At 48.4% G+C, this 25,745-nt stretch overlaps 1 protein-coding gene and 1 pseudogene across 4 annotated transcripts in view; both read left to right on the top strand.

Moving 5' to 3' along the window:
• Positions 1–18,360, top strand: part of LOC129489532 (mismatch repair endonuclease PMS2-like) — a 34,185-nt pseudogene extending 15,825 nt beyond the window's left edge.
• A 337-nt stretch (positions 18,361–18,697) lies between these two features.
• LOC129489530 (radial spoke head 10 homolog B-like) overlaps positions 18,698–25,745 on the top strand; it is a 44,734-nt gene continuing 37,686 nt past the window's right edge. Inside the window, exons 1-4 of one of the 4 annotated variants that reach the window (XM_063646065.1) lie at positions 18,698–19,003; positions 21,013–21,351; positions 22,658–22,733; positions 23,794–23,862. In XM_063646065.1, the coding sequence (XP_063502135.1) occupies positions 21,098–21,351; positions 22,658–22,733; positions 23,794–23,862 (399 nt within the window). In that variant the 5' untranslated portion in view covers positions 18,698–19,003; positions 21,013–21,097. The other 3 variants (XM_063646067.1, XM_063646068.1, XM_063646066.1) reach the window with 3 other exon arrangements.

Below are 25,745 nucleotides of genomic sequence, written 5' to 3'. Positions count from 1 at the left end.
ATCCCAGCATTTTGGGAAGCTGAGGTGAACGGATAAGTTAAGTTTAGGAGTTCAAGACCCGCCTGGCCAACATGGCAAAACTCCGTCTCTACTAAAAATACAAAAAATTAGCCAGGCGTGGTGGTGGGCGCCTGTAGTCCCAGCTACTTGGGAGGCTGAGGCAGGAGAATGGCATGAACCCGGGAGGCGGAGCTTGCAGTGAGCCGAGATCGCGCCACTGCACTCCAGCCTGGGCAACAGATCGAGACTCTGTCTCAAAAAAACAGATAAACAAACAAACCTGAAATAGTATAGTTTAATCTGTTTTTAATTTGAAGTTATTCAGTCTGTCCTTTTCTGTGATTTGTTTCTTTCTCATGTTCTCACAAACATGAGAGAATGTTTGTGAGATTCACCGAAGTCATGCAGCAAAATTCATTTATTCGTTCGCTATACAGTGTTCCATGATAGTCAGATATCATAATGTGTGAATATTTGAATTGTTTCCAGTTTGGGGCTATTATGAAGAATGCTGTCATGAACATTCTCATCCACGTCTTTTGATGAGCATAGATAAGCACTTCTTTTTTTTTTTTTTTTTTTTGAGAGGGAGTCTTACTCTGTCGCCCAGGCTGGAGTGCAGTCGAGTTATCTTGGCTCACTGTAAACCCCGCCTTCCAGGTTCAAGTGATTCTCCTGCCTCATTCTCCTTCTCCCTAGTAGCTGGAATTATAATTGCATTCCACTATGCTCTGCTAATTTTTTTTGTATTTTTAGTAGAGATGAGGTTTCACCATGTTGGTCAGGCTGGTCTTGAACTCCTGACCTCAAAGGGCTAGGATTACAGGCGTGAGCCACTGTGCCCGGCCGATAGGCACTTCTGATAGGAGTAGCTATGCTGGGTTGCAGATGTGCATACATTCAGATTTAGGAGATATTCCCAGAGAACTTTTCAAAGCAGCTGTACCAGGTTCATTCCTACCAGAGGTATTCAAGCATCCCACTTGATCCTGATCTTTGTGAGCATTTGTTGTTTTTTTAATTTTGTCCATTCTGGTGAGTATATGGCCATATCACATTGTGTTGTGTTTCTTTTTCTTCTTTTTTTTTTTTTGAGACAGAGTCTCATTCTGTCACCCAGGCTGGAGAGCAGTGGTGGCATCTTGGCTCACTGCAACCTCTGCCTCCCGGGCTAAAGGGATTCTCATGCCTCAGCTTCCCAAGTAGCTGGGATTATAGATGTGCCCCACCACACCCAGCTAATTTTTGTATTTTTAGTAGAAACGGGGTTTTGCCATATTGTCCAGACTGGTCTCGAACTCCTAGCCTCATGTGATCCACCTGCCTTGGCCTCCCAAAGTGCTGGGATAACAGGCGTGAGCCACCACACCTGGCCCATATTATAGTTTTATTTTGAACATTGAACCGTGTTCATCTGTATAATTAGCATGTGGATCTCCTCTTTTGTGAAGTATCTATTCACATAAGCACGTCCTCTCACCATTTCAGGATAGTCCCTGACCCTCTTCTCCGTACATGTTTGCTTAGGTAACTTAATAAAAATGCATGCAGCGGATTTGGAAAAGCCCCTGGTAGAAAAGCAGGATCATTCCCCTTCATTAAGGACTCGAGAAGAAAAAAAGGGACGTGTCCATTTCCAGATTGCGAGAGGCCTTTTCTCTTCATCACACAACAGAGAACAAGCCTAACAGCCCAAAGACTCCAGAACCAAGAAGGAGCCGTCTAGGACAGAAAAGGGCTATGCCATCTTCTAGCACTTCAGATGCCATCTCTGACAGAGGCGTCCTGAGACCTCAGAAAGAGGCAGCGAGTTCCAGTCAGGGACCCAGTGACCCTACGGACAGAGCAGAGGTGGAGAAGGAAGCACGGCAGCACTTCTGTGGATTCTGAGGGGTTCAGCATCCCAGACACGGGCAGTCACTGCAGCAGCGAGTGTGCGGCCAGCTCCCCAGAGGACAGGGGCTCGCAGGAACATGGGGACTCTCAGGAGAAAGCGCCTGAAACTGACGACTCTTTTTCAGATGTGGACTGCCATTCAAACCAGGAAGACACCGGATGTAAATTTCGAGTTTTGCCTCAGCCAACTAATCTCGCATCCCCAAACACAAAGCGTTTTAAAAAAGAAGAAATTCTTTCCAATTCTGACATTCGTCAAAAGTTAGTAAATACTCAGAACGTGTCAGCCTCTCAGGTTGATGTAGCTGTTAAAATTAATAAGAAAGTTGTGCCCCTGGACTTTTCTATGAGTTCCTTAGCTAAACGAATAAAGCAGTTACATCATGAAGCACAGCAAAGTGAAGGTGAACAGAATTATAGGAAGTTTAGGGCAAAGATTTGCTCTGGAGAAAATCAAGCAGCCGAAGATGAACTAAGAAAAGAGATAAGGTAAAGTTTTAATTTTTTACTTTTTATTTTAAATTTTTATTTTTTATTTTTTTGAGACAGAGTCTCACTCTGTTGCGCAGGCTGGAGTGCAGTGGCACGATCTTGTCTCACTGCAGCCTCCACCTCCTGGGTTCGAGCGATTCTCCTGCCTCAGCCTCCTGAGTAGCTGGGATTACAGGTGCACGCCACCATGCCTGGCTAATTTTTGTATTTTTGGTGGAAACAGGGTTTCACCATGTTGGCCAGGCTGGTCTCGAACTCCTGACTCCAGGTGATCCACCCAAGTTGGCTCCTCAAAGTGCTGGGATTACAGGTGTGAGCCACCGCACCCAGCCAGGTAAAGTTTTTTCTTAAGAGTATTTTGAGGCTGGGTGCGGTGGTTCACGCCTGTAATCCCAGCACTTTGGGAGGCCAAACCGAGGAGGGAGGATCACTTGAGCCCAGGAGTTCAAGACCAGCCTGGACAACATAGGAAGACCTCGTCTCCACAATAAAATTGGCCGGGCACAGTAGTGTGCAGTTGTAATTCCAGCATCTGCGCCTGGCCAGATACTGTTCTCTGTGGCAGGACGTAGACTCCAAACTCATGGAGGACTTGGGTCTTTTAGGCCAGCACCAGCTTTTGAGCAGATTATCTATGTACTGGGAACCAAGGCATATTCAGACAATTCCCGGGAGAGCCTGGGATCGGCGCCAGGGGAGGTGGTGTTTGTGCTGGTGTCTGGGATGCTTCTGGGATGTCCTTTTCCTTCCCTCCTGCGGTGCAGGACTTCCTGCGTCATCACTCACTCTGGCAGCTTCTCTCCATCCAGCAGGCTGCAGCCACTCCTGCTCCAAGGAGGTCTGAAACTCAGCCTGAGTGGTTAAGAGCCTCTTACAAGAGTTCCTTTTCTGCCAGGCATGGTGGCCCACGCCTGTAATCCCAGCACTTTGGGAGGCCAAGGCGGGCGGATCACCTGAAGTCAGCAGTTTGAGACCAGCCTGACCAACATGGAGAAACCTTGTCTCTAAAATACTAAAATACTAAAAATACAAAATTAGCCAGGTGTGGTGGTGCATGCCTGTAATCCCAGCTACTTGGGAGGCTGAGGTAGGAGACTTGCTTGAACCTGGGAGGCAGAGGTTGTGGTGAGCCAAGATTGCACCATTGCACTCCAGCCTGGGCAACAAGAGCAAACTCCATCCCCCCCAAAAAAAAAGAAAGAAAAGAAAAGAAAAAAAAACAGTCCTTTTCTGAGGACTCTCCCTCTTCCCTAGAGGTAGTAGCATTTTCCATTCCTGTATTTCTTAGCATAGTAGTTAACCACCTTTTACTAGTTTGTGTAATGCTTTATTATACATTTTTCCTCCTCAGGCCTAGCATGGTGGCGCACACCTTGTAATTCCAGCACTTTGGGAGGCTGAGGCAGGAGAATCACTTGAGGCTAGGAGTTTGAGACCAGCCTGGGCAATATAGTGAGACCCCCATCTCTAAAAAAAAAAAAAAAAAAAAAAAAATTAGCCAATTACACTGCTGCATGCCTGTAGTCCCAGGTACTCAGGAGGCTGGGGCGGGAGGCTCACTTGAGCCCAGGAGTTTGAGGCTGCAGTGAGCTATGATCATGCCATTGCACTCCAGCCTGGGTGACAGACCAAGACTCTGTCTTAAAAAAAAAAAAAAGAAAAAAGACAAAAGTCCCTGTTAAAATCACTGGTGTGGTTTTTGTCTCTTGATTGCACTCTGCCTGATATGGAATTGGTACCAGGGGACAGACCCTCAAAGACAGGATTTGGGGATTGGTTTGGTTATGACTTGGATTTGAGCTCTGTGTGGAGCCCCTCACGATAGAAAATGTGGGCTCAGTAATCCATGCCATGTGGAGGTCTCACAGTTCACCAAACTGTCAACTGTGGTTGACGATGATGGTGATGAGCATGGTGGCATGGGATCAGGTCTTCCTGGAGCACTTATAGAAAGAAACAACAATATCAGTGTCTTTGTTTTTTGTTTTGTTTTGTTTTCTTTTCTTTTTTTTTGAGACAGTCTCACTCTTTCACCCAGGCTGGAGTGCACTGTCATGATCTCAGCTTACTGCAAACCCTGCCTCCTGGGTTCAAGCGATTCTTCTGCCTCAGCCTCCCAAGTAGCTGGGAGTAGAGGTGCCCACCACCACGCCCGGCTAATTTTTTTTATTTTTAGTAGAGATGGGGTTTCACCATGTTGGCCAGGATGGTCTTGAACTCCTGACCTCAAATGAGCTGCCCACCTTGGCCCCCCAAAGTGCTGGGATTACAGACATGAGCCCCCGTGCCCGGCCTAATCTCAGCTCCTTTCATCCTCAGCTCAGGCCACCAGGTGAGAACCAGAAAACGTCCATGGCTGCTTTAACAGAGTCATTTCTTGTAGTCACAGAGCTAATACTGTGGAAAATCCGTTTTCACTGGGTTTAATTGTGTGGGACTGAGAATGAGTGTCAGTTTCTCGTGCGAAGGTTAGCGGTGGTGTCTGTCTTTTGTCCAGATTGACTAAGATAGTATTTAATGACATTAGATGTTGAAGCCACCCAGCAAAGGACCCAGTGGTGGGCCTGGCAAAGATTAGGATTGACATCCAGCACTGGCAAAAAGGTGCTCTTAGACACCATTGGTGGGAGTGTGAATTTTCACAGATTGCCCATCAAAAAGTACATATGTAATTCTACCACTAGCGTCTGTCTCACAGAAATGCACCCACAGATGAGTAGGTTTACGCACAGAAGTATTTGTTGCAGCTTTGAGTGTACTATTAAAATTGGAAACAACTGAAATGTCCTTTAGTAGGGGTTTCTCAGACAATTTATGGTACATCCATGCAATGACTTCATATGTGGCCATTAAAAAGAATGAAGTAGGCCGGGCATGGTGGCTCACGCCTGTAATCCCAGCACTTTTGGGAGGCCAAGGCGGGTGGATCACTTGAGGTCAGGAGTTCGAGACCAGCCTGGCCAACATGGTGAAACCTTGTCTCTACTAAAAATGAAAAAATTAGCCAGGCTTGGTGGCGCGTGCCTGTAGTCCCAGCTACTCGAGCGGCTGAGGCAGGAGAATCGCTCGAACCTGGGAGGCGCAGGTTGCAGTGAGCCAAAGGTGCACCACTGCAGTCCAGCCTGGGCAACAGAGTGAGACTCTGTCTTTAAAAAAAAAAAAAGAAAAAATAATGAAGTAGATCTACGTGTACAGATCTGAAAACATCTTTCAGATGCATTAAGTGATGACAGTAGAATGGAGAATTGAGATTCCATTTTTGTTTTTTAAAATAAAAAAAATTTATATAGAGAGGCAAGGGTCTAGAAGGATATATTCCATTTAAATCGTTAATAGTAGCAACTGATGTCTTCTCCAGAGAGTTGGATGAATGAATAATTAATGTTATCTTTAGAAAGTGGGATGGTTAAGCCAGGCGCAGTGGCCCACGCCTGTAATCCCAGCACTTTGGGAGGCCAAGGTGGGCAGATCATGAGGTCAGGAGTTCGAGACCAGCCTGACCAACATGGTGAAACTCTGTCTCTACTAAAAATACAAAAATTAGCTGGGCATGATGGCATGTGCCTGTAATCCCAGCTACTCAGGAGGCTGAGGCAGAAGAATCACTTGAACCCGGGAGGTGGAGGTTGCAGTGAGCCAAGATTGTGCCATTGCACTCTAGCCTGGGTGACAGAACGAGACTCTGTCTCAAAAAAAAAAGAAGGCGGTATGGCTAGGGACTTTATGTTTTTGTATTGTTTGACTTTTTTTTTTTATTACAGTGTTCTATAACATAATCAAAAAATAATCTTGTAAAATGTCTCATAATTAACATTTTCTACCTGCAGTAAAACGATGTTTGCAGAAATGGAAATCATTGGTCAGTTTAACCTGGGATTTATAATAACCAAACTGAATGAGGATATCTTCATAGTGGACCAGCATGCCATGGATGAGAAGTATAACTTCGAGATGCTGCAGCAGCACACCGTGCTCCAGGGGCAGAGGCTTATAGCGTGAGTGTGTTTAGTGTTGATTCCCAGATTGCCCCTCAAATTGAAGATCTAATAGAAGCTGAGGCAGGAGGATCGCAAGAGGCCAGGAGTTTGAGACCGGCCTGGGCAACACAGCAAGACCTCGTATCTACTTAAAAAAAGAAGAGATCTAGGAAGGAGGGGTGTAAGAAATAAAAAAGATCTAATTGTCCAGGTGCGGTGCCTCACACCTGTAATCCCAGTACTTTGGGAGGCTGAAGCAGGCGGATCACTTCAGGTCGGGAGTTCGAGACCAGCCTGACCAACATGGTGAGACTTGTCTCTACTAAAAATACAAAATTAGCCAGGCGTGGTGGCGGGCAACTGTAATCCCAGCTACTTGGGAGGCTGAGGCAGGAGAATCGCTTGAACCCGGGAGGCGGAGGTTGCAGTGAGCCGAGATCGTGCCATTGCACGCCAGCCTGGGCAACAGGAGTGAAACTCCATCTCAAAAAATAATGATAAAAAATAAAAATACAAAAAATTAGCCAGGCGTGGCAGTGCACGCCTGTAATTCCAGCTACTCAGGAGACTGAGGTAGGAGAATCGCTTGAACCTGGGAGACAGAGGTTGCAGTGAGCCAAGATTGCATCACTGCACTCCAGCCTGGGTGACAGAGCGAGATTCTATCTCAAAAAAAAAAAGAGATCTAATAGTTTATATGTGTGTCTATATGTATATATGTATTTTTCCGTAAGTATTCATACATCAGATTTTTATATTTTTTACATAATAATAGTGATAGTTACCATTTATTGAATGCCTAGAATCTGCCAGGCACTGTTGAAATAATGTATGTGTATTAATTAGTTCATTTAATTCGCAAAAACCTGTGAGGTTGTTACTGTTACCATCACCATTCCACAGGTGATAAAACTGAGGCACACAGAGAGGCTAAGTAACCTGCCCAAGTTCACACGGTTAACGTGTTCTCTAAGTATCAGACCTTTTTAGCTATTAAAAATGTTGATCACTGGTTAGCCAGAAGATCCTTCTGATGAGGGCAATTGATAGTACCGAGTATTAGTATGGATAGTGTATGGAATGTGTGCATTCAGAAAGACAGACAGCCTGTGCGCCAGTGTTGTTTGACAGCAGAGTAATCAGAAGTCAGATAGTCACTGCAGGTTGGATGCCGGGGCACACGCCTGTAATCCCAGAGCTTTGGGAGGCTGAGGCAGGCAGATCCCTCGAGCTTAGGCATTTGAGAGCAGCCTGGGCATCATGGTGAAACCTTGTCTCTACAACAAATATAAAAAATTAGCCAGACTTGATAGTGTATACCTGTGGTCCCAGCTATTCGGGAGGCTGAGGTGGGAGGATCGTTTGAGCCCAGGAGATTGAGGCTGCCATGATTGTGCCACTGCACAGCACTCCAGCCTGGGTGACAGAGTGAGACAGTGAGACTCTGTCTCACAAATAATAAAATAAAATATAAAAATTATTTTAAGATAGTCACTGCAGAATTTGGTATTTCTCTCTCCTCGGCCAAACTGGAATGTTTTACCCTGACTACTTCACAAAGTTCAGGTGTGATAGTATCATGTAAAACCAAAGTCTTGTCTTCAGCAAAGTTGTAAGAAGAGGTCATGGATTTTCACGTGGGAAATTAAACCACATAGCGAAGTAAACTCAGATCCCAACAAATAGATCCCACATGGAGAAATGTACCACTGAACCTATGTAGTTTGCTGAGTACTCTCCTGTGTAGTTTACTGAGTACTCTCCTGTGTAGTTTACTGAGTACTCTCCTGTGTAGTTTACTGAGTACTCTCCTGTGTAGTTTACTGAGTACTCTCCTGTGTAGTTTGCTGAGTACTCTCTCTAGTTTGCTAAGTACTCTCCTGTGTAGTTTGCTGAGTACTCTCCTGTGTAGTTTGCTGAGTACTCCCCTGTGTAGTTTGCTGAGTACTCTCTCTAGTTTGCTGAGTACTCTCCTGTGTAGTTTGCTGAGTACTCCCCTATGTAGTTTGCTGAGTACTCTCCTGTGGAATGCATGAATTGTTTTTATTCTCAGTAGGAGGCAATGGTAATAATAGACATTTAGTAAGCTACTTTATATCCCTTCCCTGTTCCTCTTAATAGAGGTTTTTTGTTTTTGTGTTTTTGAGACAGAGTTTCACTCTTGCCCAGGCTGGAGTGCAGTGGCATGATCTCGGCTCACTGCAACCTCTGCCTCTCGGGTTCAAGTGATTCTCCTGCCTCAGCCTCCCGAGTAGCTGGGATTACAGACACCCGCCACCACACCTGGCTAATTTTTGTATTTTTAATAGAGAGGGAGTTTTGCCATGTTTGTCAGGCTGGTCTCAAACTCCTGACCTCAGGTGATCCACCCGCCTCAGCCTCCCAAAGTGCTGGGATTACAGGCGTGAGCCACCGTGCCCGGCTGAGGTCTTGTATTTTTTAGCCATTCGGCAAAGATAACCTCTCGTCTGTGACATTTCAAGTTGGCCCAGGTAATCACAGATCACTTAGGGTCCCAGATGGGCCACACTTCAAGATTAAAGGATAAAGACCCAGTTTCACCCTGCCCTGCCAGCCCCTGCGTCAGGTGGCCCTGTTGACCTCTGTAGCTTTTCCCGTTCCTCTTGTTCCCTGTACGCAAGCCTCTCTGGCTGTCTTTCTTTTTCCCTTGGCAGGCCTGATGAATCCCTGTGTGGCCACAAAGCAGAATGAAGGATGTCTTTATGTGTGGCTCTGCAAACATCAGCGGTCCGTCCTGGTGCTTGGCACAGATTGCTGTCTGTCTAGAATACTTGTCCTGCACCCTGCACCCACTTCTCCCCCATTACCTGATTAACTCTCTCTTATCCCTAGACTCAGCTCAAAGGTCACTTCCTGACCCCAGGGTGAAGTCTCTCTTATGACACTGGGTGCTTTTTCTTCCTGACCTTCCTGTCGTTTGTCATCATAATTGACTTGCCTGAGTATTTGCTCAACGTCTTTCTTCCCCAGTAATCTGTTGGCTCCAGGACCAAGCCTGTGTTTGCTCACTGGCTGTCTCCTGCCTTCAGCAGTATGTGTCTTATCCAGCACTCAGGACCGGATGCAGTGGCTCACACTTGTAATCCCAGCACTTTGGGAGGCCGAGGTGGGAGGATTGCTTGAGCCCAGGAGTTTGAGACCAGCCTGGGCAACATAGTGAGACCCTGTCTCTATCTTTGAAAAAATAACAAAAAGTTAAAAAAAAAAAAAAAAAAAGCACTCAGTAAATCCAGGAGGAGAGAAGGATGGAAATATAATACAGGCAGAGGAAGGAACAGGATAGCAAAATAAATGCTGTCTGTGGGAGCCGCTGTGGCTCAGGCCAGTTGCCCTGGCACTCGGGGAGGTGAGGCTACACGTTTGAGGCCAACCTGGTCAACATTGATTAAAAAAATAAATGCTGTCTGTTCATTCTGTTTATAAATGCTGGCAATGACCTAATCCAGTGTTTCAAATTCTCTATTAGAAGGAAGAAAAACAGCATTTTTGTGATACTGTTATCCTTAAGGAAAGGATTCAGAAAAAGTGGGAGTCGTTGGGGTGGCAGGGTGAGGAAAAAGCAAACTACTTTTGTAGCTACTTAACTTTTTTTGTTTTTTTGGGGACAGAGTCTTGCCCTGTTCCCCAGGCTGGAGTGCAGTGGTGTGATCTCAGCTCACTGCAACCTCTGCCTCCTGGATTCAAGCAATTCTAGTTCCTCAGCCTCTCGAGTAGCTGGGATTACAGGCGTGAGCCACCACTTCCAGCTAATTTTTGTTTTTGTGGTTTTTTTTTTTTTTTTTTTTTGAGACAGAGTCTTGTTGTGTCGCCCAGGCTGGAGTATAGTGGCATGATCTTGGCTCACAGCAACCTCTGCCTCCTGGGTTCAAACGAATCTCCTGCCTAAGCCTCCCAAGTAGCTGGGACTACAGGCGTGCGCCACCATGCCTGGCCTAATTTTTATATTTTTAGTAGAGAGAGGGTTTCACCATGTTGACCAGGCTGGTCTCAAACTCCTGGCCTCAAGAGAGCTGCCTGCCTCGGCCTTCTAAGGTGCTGAGATTATGGGCGTGAGTCACCGCATCTGGCCTGTAGCTACTTTAACTTCTAAAAATAACTTTAAGAAAGAGAAAATTAAAAGGAACTTCTCAGGAAGTTTCGTGATACTTAGCTGAATAGTGTTGTTGTTCATGTTGTTATTTTGACATGAATTCAAAATACAGTATTGTTTTAATTTCGTTTCTGCTGTAAAGCTAAATGTTTGACTTCAGGATATGGTTTGAATCATTTTTGTGTTTTTCAGACCTCAGACTCTCAACTGCTGTTAATGAAGCTATTCTGATAGAAAATCTGGAAATATTTAGAAAGAATGGCTTTGATTTTGTTATTGATAAAAATGGTAAGTTATTAATTAGAATTATAGTGGCTGGGTGTGGTGGCTCATGCCTGTAATCCCAGCACTCTGGGAGGCCAAGGCAGACAGATCGCCTGAGGTCAGGAGTTCGAGACCAGCCTGGTCAACATGGTAAAACCCCCATCTCTACTGAAAATACAAAAATTAGCTGGGCGTGATGGTGGGCGCCTGTAATCCCAGCTACTCGGGAGGCTGAGGTGGGAGAATCGCTTGAACCCGGGCGTCAGAGGTTGCAGTGAGCCGAGATCATGTCACTGCACTCCAGCCTGGGCAACAAGAGTGAAACTCTGTCTCAAAAAAAAAAAAAAAAAAATTAGAACTTTAGATTCTTGTCTTTTTAGAGCTGGGAATAATCTTTCAGTTCACATAGACCAGTTTTTTTATTTTATAAAAGATGAAAAAGGTTCCCCCAAAAAGCATTTTGTGACTATCCTTTCTTTCAAATGTTCATTCCTTTTTTTTTCTTTTCTTTTTGAGACGGAGTCTCGCTCTGTCGCCCAGGCTGGAGTGCAGTGGCACCGATCTCGGCTTACTGCAAGCTCCGCCTCCCAGGTTCACGCCATTCTCCTGCCTCAGCCTCCCGAGTAGCTGGGACTACAGGCGCCCGCCACCACGCCCAGCTTTTTTTCTATTTTGTAGTAGAGACGGGGTTTCACCATGTTAGCCAGGATGGTCTCTATCTCCTGACCTCGTGATCCGCCCGCCTTGGCCTCCCAAAGTGCTGGGATTACAGGCATGAGCCACCATGCCCGGCCTCAGATGTTCATCCTAAGTAGCTTTCAAGTGAGACGTGTTTGTCAAGTCATGGATTTTTCTCAAAATTGTATTCTTTTAGCTCCAGTCACTGAAAGGGCTAAACTGATTTCCTTGCCAACTAGTGAAAACTGGACCTTTGGACCCCAGGACATCGATGAACTGATCTTTATGCTGAGCGACAGCCCTGGGGTCATGTGCCGGCCTTCCCGAGTCAAGCAGATGTTTGCCTCCAGAGCCTGTCGGAAGTCGGTAAGTAAAGAAAGCCCGGCTGTCAGCTCAGCTGCTCAAGCTTGCAGTCGAGGAAGGTCTCAGCCCAGCTCCTGGTTTGGTCAAGATTGTTAAATGCCTTTATGATTGCCAGGGGTCATTTTACGCAGAGAGCTACGTGGAACATCATAGCTGAGCATCTATGTCGTCTGTATTCTCTGTGACCTTGAACTCATAATTATTGCTCTTTTGTTACCTCTGTTAAACAGTATTCTTGGCCAGGCACGGTGGCTCAAGCCTCTAATCCCAGCACTTTGGGAGGCCAAGGCAGGCAGATCACAAGTTCAGGAGATCGAGACCATCCTGGCTAACACGATGAAACCCCGTCTCTACTAAAAAATACAAAAAAGTTAGCTGGGCGTGATGGTGGGCGCCTGTAGTCCCAGCTACTCGGGAGGCTGAGGCAGGAGAATGGTGTGAACCTGGAAGGCGGAGCTTGCAGTGAGCCGAGTTCACACCACTGCACTTCAGCCTGGGCAACAGAGCGAGACTGTGTCTCAAAAAAAAAACCAGCACTATTTATTTATTTATTTTTTAAGACGGGATCTCCCTCTGTCGCCCAGGCTGGAGTGTAGTGGCACAATCACCGCTCACTGCAGCCTTGACCTCCCAGGCTGAAGCGATCCTCCTGCCTCTGTCTCCCAAGTAGCTGTGACTACAGGCATGCACCACCATGTCCAGCTAATTTTTACATTTTTTGTAGAAACATGGTCTCCATTTGCCCCTTGCCTCAGCCTCCCAAAGTGCTGGAATTACAGGCATGAGCCACCGTGCCTGGCCAGTATTCTATCTCAGAGCTTTCGTTCACTCCAACGCAGTTAGCGTTTGAGGCACCTTGTTCGTCTATGGACCTTATGGGTCATAACAACATTGGTAGATAAAGATTTGCTGCTGTCAGGACTCGGCGACATTAGACAAGATTCTCAGAGTCATCGAGGCAGCAGGTGCTTCATGGGGTGCCGTGGCTGTCGTTGCACGTGGCATCACTGCCGCTGCTGCGGTTGGTGTGGGAAGGTGGTAGCAGTGGTTACGCCTGCAGTGGGGATTAGCCTGATGTCCAAGAAAAGTGACTCTGTATCAGCTGGCCATTGGGAAAGGCCAGGATGCCATTCCTTTATTTATTCAGCAGATGCGCCTTGAGCCCCTGCTGTGGGGCCCGCCCTGCTCCAGGTGCTGGGGACACAGAGGTAACAAGGCGGCTGTAGCCCCTGCCCCTGTGGAGTGGACAGTGGGGAGAAATAGGCATCACCACAAATAAATGACGCCCATTAGATGCCAGTAAGCACAGTCAAGAGAATTTTTTTTTGAGACAGAGTCTCGCTCTGTTACCAGGCTGGAGTGCGGTGGCGTGATCTCAGCTCACTGCAACCTCTGCCTCCTGGGTTCAACCGATTCTCCTGCCTCAGCCTCCCAAGTAGCTGGAACTACAGGCACGTGCCACCACACCTGGCTACTTCTTATATTTTTAGTAGAGATGGGGTTTCACCATGTTGGTCAGGCTGGTGTCGATCTCCTGACCTTGTGATCTGCCTGCCTTGGCCTCCCAAAGTGCTGGGATTACAGGTGTGAGCCACCGTGCCTGGCTAAAGCAGAGTTTTAGGACAGGAAATGACTACAGAAAAACATGGTGACCAAGTGAGATGGTGGTCAGGGAACGGCATCTGGGCAGGTGGCATCTCAGCTGCCACCTAAAAGGTGGGATGGAAGTTGGGCGTGGTGGCTCACGCCTATAATCCCAGCATTTTGGGAGGCCAAGTTGGGAGGATTGCTTGAGGCCAGGAGTTAAGAGACCAGCCTGGGCAACACAGGCAGACCCCATGTCTACAAAAAATTAAAAGATTAGCCAGGTGTGGTGGCATGTGCCTGTAGTCATAGCTACTCAGGAGGCTGAGGTGGGAGGATCACGTGAGCTGGGGAGGTCGAGTTTGCAATGAGCCAAGATCATGCAACTGCACTCCAGCCTGGGTGACAGAGTAAGACCTTGTCTCAAAAAAAAAAAAAGGTAGGCTGGAGCCCTCTTGGGTAAGAACTTTCCAAGTGGAGGAAGTAGCAAGACTGAAGCCAGAGGCTGATTGTGTCCCTGGAGAGGGGAAGGGAGTGAGCAGAGTGGCGTCCAGAGGACAGCCACCTAGAGTGTTGCCGGTCATGCCTAGACCCTGGGGATCTGTGCTGTGTGTGGCTTGAGCCACTGGAGAGAACAGACCAGAAGGAGTCCCATGATTGCAGCTGCTGGGGAGAGAACAGACTGGAAGGGGTGCCATGACTGTGGCAGCTGGGGAGAGCAGCAGCTGGGGGCCACGTGGGGAGTGGGTGGGATGGAGCCTGCTGTGTGAGCTTCAGGTGTAATTTACAGCCATGAGATTAGATGAAATGACTTAAAGGCAGAGTTTAATTAGAAGAGGGCCCAGAGTCTGACTTCTAGCCACAGTGTTTCTTGGATAAAGAGCTAATATGGGCTGGGTGTGGTGGCTCACACCTGTAATCCCAGCACTTTGGAAGGCGGAGGTGGGTTGATCACCTGAGGTCAGGAATTTGAGACCAGCCTGACCAACATGGTGAAACGCCATCCCTACTGAAAGTACAAAAATTAGCTAGGTGTGGTGTCGGGCGCCTGTAATCCCAGCTACTCGGGAGGCTGAAGCGGGAGAATTGCTTGAATCTGGGAGGTGGAGTTGCAGTGAGCCCAGATCGCACCATTGCATTCCAGCCTGGGAGACACAGTCTCCCCTCAAACCCCTGCCTCGCCAAAATAAAAGACCTACTATGGACCTTCCAGTCCTGGAGTCTGTGAGTGAGAGTGTGGAGCTGAGCTCATAGCCGGGCAGTTTTGACGTCCTGTCTTTAATGTGACTCAGGGGCCCGGGGAACCACAGGCTGCTCCTTCCCTCCCACCCTGGCCTGCTCCTCCATCTCTGGTGTTGTCACTGCCTGCCCAGGAGGCCCCTGCTCTGAGCCCTGCCCACGCTTCCAGCCATATAGCTGCCTTCCAGTTCCACGCTCGCCTCAGTCTCCTCCCCGCCTTACACCCTTTCTCCCTATGCTCCTCTCTACCTGGGTTTGCCACCTTCACCCTTCACCCCCTCCCCACACCTGAGCAGGCCCCCTCGCCTGGGCATCACCTGTCTTGGTTCTCTGTTGACTTGTTGATTGTCTGTCCTCCGACCTGCTGTCACCCCAGCCTTCCGACTGTGCTTGGCACATGGCAGGCCCTCAGGGTGCTGCAGGAAGAAGGAAGGTGACAGAGGGCTTTAGTCTTGTCTCCTCTCCTTCCTGTCAGAGGACCCATGGCAGGGAGGCAGCAGGGCCAGGGCTGGAGTGCTATGGGCAGCAGGCCGGAGCCCGACAGCGGGGGAGTGACGGGGGAGTGACACCTGCACCCATTGGGGGAGATGGTCTCAGGAGTGCCACAGTCCCGAGGCAGGTGTTTGCTTGATGGGCCTGTGCAGGAGGAAGGGAGTAGCAGTGCAGCTGGGGTGAGGAAGGGAGGCATTCGTGCTTGGACGTGGGGGTGCAGGCACAGCCCAGTGAGGGCCAAGTCAGAGGACAGACGAGGAGGACTTTTATTCAGGTGACAGGGAGAGCCATGGAGCGGAACGACATGACCTAACAGCCCTTTAAAGGTAATCACTGGCTGCTGAGTGGAGAGCAGCCCGGAGGGGTCGCAGTGGAGCAGGGAGGCTGCTGCACCTGCCATGGTGAGAGGGCAGCGTGGCTGCTGAGACAGGTGTGGTCGGCGCCTGGAGTGGAGGCGGTGCCTTGAAGGAGCCACAAGGGGCCTGATTTCACAGAAGGGTGGAGGGCTGAGATCTAGAACCTAGGCTTCTCTGGGGGAAGGTTTTTCAGAGGTTTTTCAGGGAAGGTGGTTTTTGAGCTGTAATCTTGTCCAGTCTTATGTTAGAGAAGAATGCTTCTGAAGAACTGCCATTCTGACGTCAAAAAAAAACTATTAAAACATTGAACCATTGTGTCTCGTACTCAGGTGATGATTGGGACTGCTCTTAACACCAGTGAGATGAAGAAACTGATCACCCACATGGGGGAGATGGACCACCCCTGGAACTGTCCCCATGGAAGGCCAACCATGAGACACATTGCCAACCTGGGTGTCATTTCTCAGAACTGACCATAGTCACTGTATGGAATGATGGGTTTTATTGCCGATTTTTATGTTTTGAAAGACAGGGTCTTCACTAACCGTTTTTGTTTTAAAATGAACCTGCTACTTTAAAAAAATACACATCAGACCCATTTAAAAGTGATCTTGAGAACCTTTTCAAACCAGATGGAGCATTGCTTGTAAAATTTTTTTTCTCTGTTTGCATGCACTTGTGTGTTTGTGTGTCCAGGCAAGAATATGTTTTATAAAAATAAGACCACTTGGGCCGGGCATGGTGGCTCACGCCTGTGATCCCAGCACTTTGGGAGGCTGAGGCAGGCGGATCACCTGAGGTCGGGAGTTCGAGACCAGCCTAACCAACATGGAGAAACCCTGCCGCTACTCAAAATACAAAATTAGCCAGGCGTGGTGGCGCATGCCTGTAATCCCAGCTACTCGGGAGGCTGAGGCAGGAGAATCACTTGAACCCGGGAGACAGAGGTTGTAGTGAGCTGAGATTGCACCATTGTGCTCCAGCCTGGGCAATAGAGCAAGACTCCGTCTCAAAACAAAACAACACAAAACAAAAGCACTTTGGAAGTGACTCAGGCCTCTGCTCTGGCTGGACATAGTTTAGTTTATAACTTTCAACCCTTAACAATAATTAAATTCATCTTTGTTTAATTTTGTAAATTTAAAATTAGGGTCATTTTGGGTTAGTGATTCTCAGCCCTGATTCACATTAAATTTTTAAACAAGCGGGGGTTCTCTGCCTGGCTGGAAGAAAATGACTGGTTAGGACATTCCTCTGTGCGGCCAAGGTCGCAAAGTTCTGTCCTCGCAGGGGAACAAAAAGAGTTTGATTTTCCCATAATTTGATGCTGTGATTTGGTTTCCTCAGGGTGTGAACTGTAGAGCATTCCAGTTACTGGCCTTGAATGGTTCTGGGAATATAAGAATCCCTGTCTGTCTTTTCAAATAGTTTTCATGGAACCTTGTCCTGTTTGAACTGGGCTGAAAATGGAAGTAAAGATGCCCTCTTGGGGGCCCAGAGATGACAGATGTGGCTCCCCCTGCTGCCCCCACCCCTTCCCCAGACTGTGGGCGGCTCCCCTTCCTGATTTAGAATCCCTTAGATGGAGGAGGCAGTACAGTAGTAACTGTGCCATCGTGTCTGGCACTGTGCTGGCGTGGTCTGCAGGATCCCACTTACGAACTCTGCAGATTGGGAGCTGTGGCAGGATAACAGCCCCCAAGACAGCTGTGTCCTAATCCCCAGAACCTGTCACCACACTGCCTCATATGGCAGAAGGGACTCAGCAGGTATGATTGCGTGAAGGATCTTTTTTTTTTTAATGAGATGAAGTTTCGCTCTTGTTGCCCAGGCTGCAGTGCAATAGCATGATCTCTGCTCACTGCAGCCTCTGCCTCCCAGGTTCAAGTGATTCTTCCACCTCAGCCTCCTGAGTAGCTGGGATTACAGGTGCCCACAACCACACCTGGCTAATTTTTGTATTTTTAGTAGTGACAGGGTTTCACCATGTTGACCAGGCTGGTCTCGAACTCCTGATCTCAGGTGATCTGACTGCCTCAGCCTCCCAAAGTGCTGGGATTACAGGTGTGAGCCATTGTGCCTGGCTGAGTTAAGGATCTTGCAATAGATTATCCTGGATTGTCTGGGTGGGCCCAGTCCATTGGGTAAGTCCTTCAAAGGTGGGAGACCTTTCCTTGCTGGCCAGAGAGCGGAGGCCTTGCTGGTTTTGGAGATGGAAGGAGGTACCACTAGTCAAGGACTGCAAGCAGCCTCTAGAACAGGGATTCCCACACCCAGGCCACGGACCAGTAGTGGTCCATGGTCTGTTAGGAACCAGGGTGCACAGCAGGTTAGGGGCCGGCAAGGCAGCGAAGCTTCGTCTGTATTTATAGCCACTCCTCATGGCTGGCATTAGCACCTGAGCTCTGCCTCCTGTCAGATCAGTGGTGGGCATTAGATTCTCATAGGAGCACAAACCCTATTGTGAACTGCACACGCGAGGGATGTAGGTTGCACGCTCCTTATGAGAATCTGATGCCTGATGATCTGTCACTATCTCCCATCACCCCCAGATGGGACTGTCTAGTTGCAGGAAAACAAGTTCAGGGCTCCCACTGAGTCTCCATGATGGTGAGTTGTATAATTATTTAATTATATGTTACAATGTAATAATAGTAGAAATAAAGTGCACAAATAAATGCAATGCGCTTGAATCATCCTGAAACCATCCCTACCCGACCCCCATCCATGGAAAAATTGTGTTCCGGGAAACCGGTTTCTGGTGCCAAAAAGGTTGGGGACCACTTCTGGAAAAGCTGGAAAAGGCAAGAAAATGGATTCTCCCCCGGAGCCTCTGGAAGGAACCAGCACTGTGGGACTAATTTACATACTGTAGGGTAATAAATTTGTGTTGCTTCAAGCCACTAAATTTATGGTAATTTGTTTGCGGCAGCAATGGGAAAACTAATGCCTGCGTTATTCCTATTTTATGATGAAGCAGTTAGCAGAGCTGGGAAAACCCTGGCCTGCTGCCTGCAGCGCCCAGCCTTTCCCCCTGGCCTTCAGGACCAGCAAGGGCGGGACACCTGCTTGGCGCTGGCTCGCGGCCCCTTTAAGAGCACAGGGTGGGCCTGCCGGCGTCCTCGGTTGCCTGGAGACCGGAGCCGGGTCCGGGACGCGGAGAGCCCCGCAACACCTCCGCCCGAGCCCGGCGAGGTCTCTGGGCTCCTGGAGCGAGGTGAGCTCCCCAGGCCGCGGTCCTGCGTACGCCGGGACAGCCGTGGCGACCGGGTCCTGCTCCTTCCCGGCCGGACTGACGTGGCCTTCCAGGACCCGAGCACGTGCGTGATGAGCGAGGAGGGCGTAGGCGGGCGGACCAGTGCAGGGAGCCGATTCTTGCCGGCTCACCGTAGACACAGGGGAGAGACGGCCTCTCTTTAAGCCCAGGAGAACAGAGGAAACATTAGGAAACGCAGTGAGCAATGAAATTGGCTTGATTTGTAGTTCACTTATTTGTAGGTCACTGACAGAGGACCGAAAAGCTCGTAGTAAAGGCCCCTCTAAATTTAGAGGTGAGAGCAGCTTGGGCTAGGGGACGCAGGGGCGGCTTCGCTGAGATAGTGGTCGGGGGCGGGAAGGAGCAAGGTGGTGTTGGAAGGAAGAGAGAAGGCTTGGCCGGGCGCGATGGCTCACGCTTGTAATCCCAGCACTTTGGGAGGCCAAGGCAGGCAGATCACGAGGTCAGGAGTTCGACACCAGCCTGACCAACACAGTGAAACCCCATCTCTACTAAAAATACAAAAATTAGCTGAGTGTGGTGGCAGGTGCCTGTAATCCCAGCTACTTGGGAGGCGGAGGCAGGAGAATCACTTGAACCTGCAGTGAGTTGCCGTGAGCCAAGATCCTGCCACTGCACTCCAGCCTGCACGACAGGGCTAGACTCTGTCTAAAAAGAAAAAAAAAACCCAAAAGAAACAGAACTGGGCCGGGCACCCACACCCGGTGGCTCACGCCTGTAATCCCAGCACTTTGCAGGCTGAGGCGGGCAGATCACGGGGTCAGGATATCGAGACCATCCTGGCTAACACGGCGAAACCCCGTATCTACTAAAAACACAAAAAAAATTAGCCAGGCATGGTGGCGGGTTCCTGTAGTCCCAGCTACTCAGGAGGCTGAGGCAGGAGAATGGCATGAACCCCGGAGGCGGAGCTTGCAGTGAGCCAAGATCCCACTACTGCACTCCAGCCTGGGCGACAGAACGAGACTCCATCTCAAAAAAAAAAAAACCCACAGAACTGGCAATGGATAATGCAGGACCGCGAATCCAGGTCTTGCACACTTTACAATGCTGACCTATAAGGAGAGGGGCTTATTTTTATTTATTTATTTATTTATTTTTGAGACAGAGTCTTACTCTGTTGCCCAGGCTGGAGTGCAGTGGTGTGATCTCTGCTCACTGCAACCTCCATCTCCTGGGTTCAAGCAATTCTCCTGCCTCAGCCTCCTGAGTTGCTGGAATTACAGGCATGTGCCACCATGCCTGGCTAATTTTTTGTATTTTTAGTAGAGACGGGGTTTCACCGTGTTAGCCAGGGTGGTCTTGAACTCCTGACCTCGTGATCCACCTGCCTCGGCCTCCCAAAGTGCTGGGATTACAGGCGTGAGCCAGCACGCCCGGCCGGAGAGGGGCTTTTAAAGTGTGAATTGGCTGCGTGCAAGACCTGAGAGGTGAAGTAGCCTTTTTCATGTATAGAGTTACCTTTCAAGAAACAATGCTAGACAATGATTCCAACTTAAATAATTTTTAGGGCAAGGTACAGTGGCTCACACCTATAATCCCAGCACTTTGGGAGCTGAGACAGGCAGATTGCTTGAGCTCAGAAGTTCCAGACCAGCCGGGGCAACATAGCAAGACCCTGTCTCTACAAAAAATTAGCCAGGTGTGGTGATGCGTGCCTATGGTCCAAGCTACTTGGGAAGCTGAGGTGGAAGGATCACCTGAGCCTGGAAAGTTGAGGCTGCAGTGAGCCGTGATTGTGCCACTGCACTCCAGCCTGGGTGACAGAGTGAGACTCTGTCTCAAAAATTAAAAACTTTTAGGAACAACCAATGCAATGTTGAGGTTGTATTTTTATAAACTGATGGTACTTGAAATTTGTAATTATTATTATTTTTGAGACAGAGTCTTGCTCTGTTACCCAGACTGGAGTGCAGTGGTGTGATCACCACTCACTGCAGCCTCGACCTCCCAGGCTCAAGCAGTCCTCCCACCTGAGCCTCCCTAGTAGCTGGGACTACAGGCATGTGCCACTATGCCTGGCTAATTTATTTTTATGTTTTGTAGAGAGGGGGCGTCTCACTACACTGCCTAGGCTGATCTCGACCTCCTGGACTCACATGATCCTCCCACCTCGGCCTCCTCAAAGTGCTGAGATTGCAGGTGTGAGCCACCACACCCGGCCCTGGTAACTAATTTTTCAGACTTTGGCAGGAGAATGATAATGACATTGTGTTGTAAAACTAAAATTTTAACTACAAATGAAAACCCCAAGTGTTTGGAGATGTAATTTTTATTTTTCAGATAAAACTCATCAGTGCTTTGAAACAAGCAGCTCTGAACCAAAGAAATCATTTGATTCAAGTAACCATTGGATCTTCCCAAGGCAATGGTGAAAGAAAAGAAAAAAGCAGACAAAAAAGGGGAGAAGTCTGCCCGCTCTCCCTCATCTCTCTCTGATAATCTAGACTTTTCCAAACAAGATGGCAACACCACTAGGCAAGAGATGTCCCCAGCTGGTGTCCCATTGCTGGGAATGCAGCTCAACGAAATGAAACCCAAAAAAGACCCCCAAAACGTTCAGCAGAACGCAGATGCCACCCAATACGAAGAGTCCATTCTGACCAAACTAATAGTGGAAAGGTGATTTTAATGGGGGTGCCATCGGGTATAACACTGCCAGTCAGGTGGTTTATTTTATTTTATTTTGAGATGGAGTTTCACTCTGCCGTTCAGGCTGGAGTGCAGTGGTGCGATCTTGGCTCACTGCAACCTCCGCCTCCCGCGTTCAAGCAATTCTCCTGCCTCAGCCTCCTGAGTAGCTGGGATTACAGGCGCCTGCCGCCACACTGTGCCTGGCCTGAAGGTAATTTTATGTATTTTAAAAAATTATTGGCTGGGTGCGGTGACTCATGCCTGTAATCCCAGCACTTTGGGAGGCTGAGGCAGGTGGATCACCTGAGGTCAGGCGTTCGAGACCAGCCTGGCCAACATGGTGAAACCCCATCTCTACTAAAAATACAAAAAATTAGCCGGGCATAGTGATGCATGCCTGTAATCCCAGCTACTCAGGAGGCTGAGGCAGGAGAATCGCTTGAATGCGGGAGGCAGAGGTTGCAGTGAGCCGAGATCACATCATTGCACTCCAGCCTCGGCAACAAGAGCAAACTCTGTCTCAAAAAAAAAATTATTTTATTTTAGATTTAGGGGGTTTCATGTGCAGGTTTGTTACATGGGCATGTTGTGTGATGCTGAGGTTTGGCCATCACCCAAGTAGCAACATAGCGCCCCATGGCACATATATATATATATATATATATATATATATAGTTTATTGTGGTGAAACATATAACAAAGTGTACTATCTTAATTATTTTAAGTGTACAATTCAATGGCATTAAGTATGTTCACAGTGTTGTACAAGCATCTATTAAATAGTAACTCCTGGCCAGGTGCGGTGGTTCAAGCCTGTAATCCAGCACTTTGGGAGGCTGAGGCGGGCGGGTCACTTGAGGCCAGGAGTTCGAGACCAGCCTGGCCAATATGGCGAAACTCCGTCTCTACTAAAAACAATAATTAGCTGGGAGTGGTGACATGTGCCTGTAATCCCAGCTACTCAGGAGGCTGAGGTGGGAGAATCACTTGAACCCGGGAGGCGGAGGTTGCAGTGAGCCAAGATCGTGCCACTGCACTCCATCCAGCCCAGGCGACAGAGTGAGACTCCATCTCAAAAAAAAGTCACCAAAAAACAAAAAAAACCCCCAAACTCCTTCATTCCTCCCCCCACCTTCAAACCCCTGGTAACCTCTTCTACTTTCTAGCTCTGTGTATATATATATATTTTTTTCTGACTTCATTCTTCCCATTCCACAGTTAGATATTTTAACCCACTGTCACTTGGGCTTATTCACATTGTTCTTTACCTTGAATTACCTTTATTTCTTTGTAGCTACGAAGGGGAAAAGGTTCGTGGGCTGTATGAGGGAGAAGGCTTTGCAGCCTTTCAAGGCGGTTGTACCTATCGTGTAAGTTGCCCATTTGAGAACCTGCAGGAAGGGGAGGAAGGTGTGGGGTGATGGTCGTGGATTTGCAAATCTTCAGTAAAATCCACTGATGCTTCAAAAGAAATTGGAAGCTCTTCATGCTGATTTTATTCGGAACCCTGCTTACCTATTTAAGGTAAAAATAATGTATAACAAAAGTTATTTTAGATTTGTTTCTTTTCCTGATTATTTTATTTTTTGAGACAGGGTCTCACTGTGTCACCCAAGCGGGAGTGCAGTGGCACAATCATAACTCACTGTGGCCTCGACCTCCTGGAGTCAAACGATCCTCCCTCCTCAGCCTCTTGAATAGCTGGGACTACAGGCATGCGCTACCACGCCTGGCTAATTAATTTTTTTTTTTTTTTTTTTTTTGGTAGAGACAAGGAGTTGCTATGTTGCCAGGGCTGGTCTTGAACTGCCAGGTATAAGTGATCCTCCTGCCTCAGACTCCTAAAGTGCTGGGATTGCAGGTGTGAGCCCCCGCACCCGGTTGAGAACACATTTTTGTAGCTGAGGTCATCCTTAGGTCATGAAGATGAGGACCTCTTAAATCCTTTTTAGAGAAGGATGGACCCCAGCATGGAGCCAGCCCAAAGTAGGTCTCAGAGGACTCAGCTGCTGCTGAGTGCACAGACGAGCATCTTCACGCACGTGAAATCGGGATAAGGCAGCTGTGGGAGAGAATCATCAGCTGCAGGCCAGGTGCGGTGGCTCATGCCTATAATCCCAGCACTTTAGGAGGCCAAGGCGGGCGCATTGCTTGAGCTCAGGATTTCAAGACCAGCCTGGCCAACATGGTGAAATCCCGTCTCTACAAAAAATACAAAAATTAGCTGGGCATGGTGGTGGATGCCTGTAGTCCCAGCTACTCGGGAGGCTGAAGTGGGAGGATTGCTTGAGCCTGGGAGGTCGAGGCTGCAGTGAGCTATGATCACACCACTGCACTCCAGCCTGGGTGACAGAACCAGACCCTATCTCAAATATGTATATATGTCAGCTGCATTCTAAGCGTTTGTCGTTGCTTTGTTTTGTTTTGAAGGGTACGTTTTCAGAAGGACTCATGCATGGACAAGGGACTTATATTTGGGCCGATGGATTAAAATATGAGGTGAGGCATACAACCAGCTATAGTTTAAGCTGTGATTATTGGATGGAACAGTTTCCCACAATTGAACAGACTATTTTCGTTGATGTCATTCAGCATATGGGTTAAGAAAAATTCACAGAACCAGTGGATCTAGTAACTCATGACTGCATGGGACCAGCCAGTAATTGTTATTGGTTTCATTTGTGTGTTCTAGAGGTATTCTGTGCGTTCTAAGCACAGAGAGCACATATACTTGTATGTAGCTTGTCCTACTTTTTTCTTTGAGACAGGGTCTTGCTCTGTTGCCCAGGCTGGAGTATAGTGGTGCGATCATGACTCACTGCAGCCTGGAACTTCTGTAGCCTGTCTTGCTTTTTACAAACACACATAGTTTATTATACACTCTCTTTGGCACATTTACTTAGTGAGTCTGAGATGGGGTCTTGCTCTGTCACCCAGGCTGAAGTGCAGTGGTAAGATCATGACTCACTGCAGCCTCGAACTCCTAGACTCAAGCGATCCTCTCGGCTCAGCCTGCTGAGTAGCTGCGACTACAGGTGTGCTCCACAGCGCCCGGCTAATTTATTTTTACTTTTTTTTTTTTTTTTTGTAGAGACAGGGTCTTGCTGTGTTTCCCAGGCTGGTCTCGAACTGCTAGGCTTAAGCGATCCTCCCACCTTGGCCTCCCAAAGTGTTGGGGATTACAGGCGTGAGGCACCACACCTGGCCTGTACCTTTAATTTTGAGATCAAACCACATCCATTCATGCAGATCTGTTTTTACTGGCTGCATGTATTCCATTATGTGGCTTTTTATTTAACCTGCGGGGTTGAGGGGAATGTGTATTTTTAAACTGATTGCAAGAACCAAGTTGTTCGCCAAGAGATTGTACCAGGCTCAATTCCCACCCACAAAGTGAGTGAGCGCTGAAATGCTATCCTAAAAATCCCAAATGCAGAGTTGCTAACAGATGGTGTTTATAAATGGTAATGATGACATTTAAAACACATGTGCATAATGCACTTTATTCAAATAACACAGGCAATGATGGAAACGGAGTCAAGTTTGAGCCGGGAAGCCACCTGCAGCTGGGTGGTGAGAGGCGTGCTGCAGAGGAGCGGGGAGAGAGAGGGAGGGACTGACCCTCACTGGCGGGGCGAGGAGGATCTCCAAGTTCCAGGGGAGCCTGAGGATTGGGCCCCCACCTTGGATTCATCCCAGCTCCCTTCCCATGCAACATCCCACCTACCAGCCGGCAACTGACACGCAAGTTTTCTGGTCTTTATTTTATTTTATTTTATTTATTTTTGTGAGACACAGTCTCGCTCTATCGCCCAGGCTGGAGTGCAGCGGTGGGATCTCGGCTCACTGCAACCTCCACCTCCTGGGTTCAAGCAATTCTCTTGCCTCAGCCTCCAGAGTAGCTCGGATTACAGGCGCCCGCCACCATGCCAGGCTAGTTTTTGTATTTTTAGTAGAGACGGGGTTTTGCCATGTTGGCCAGGCTGGTCTCAAACCCCTGGCTTCAGGTGATCCACCCACCTCAGCCTCCCAAAGTGCAGGGATTACAGGCGTGAGCCACCGCACTGGGCCAGTTTCTGGTCCTTAAGTGGCAACTTACCAAGAATCGCCCTGTGCCTCGTTGTCTCGGGAAACTCTCAGCAGGTGGGGAGGTCATTTTTGCAGGCACAGACGCCCACTCCAGCCCAGTCAGGGGGGCTCCTAGAAGCATCCTCAGAGAGAGGCCGACTGGCCTCATGGGTCCTGGCTGGTGATCAGGCCAGGCGTGCTGTCCTCTTGTCTCTGCTGACGTGGCTGCCTCCAGGGAGTTCAGGTTCCTGGAAGAGAATCCGATGCTGCTGGGTGCTGTGCACTGTGCTGCCTGCTGCCCACTCAGACGTCCT

Source organism: Symphalangus syndactylus, chromosome 9 (genome assembly GCF_028878055.3).
Source record: "Symphalangus syndactylus isolate Jambi chromosome 9, NHGRI_mSymSyn1-v2.1_pri, whole genome shotgun sequence".
Taxonomy (NCBI): domain Eukaryota; kingdom Metazoa; phylum Chordata; class Mammalia; order Primates; family Hylobatidae; genus Symphalangus; species Symphalangus syndactylus.
Note: the sequence above shows the minus strand (reverse complement) of the source record. Positions and strands in the feature narration are given on the sequence as shown.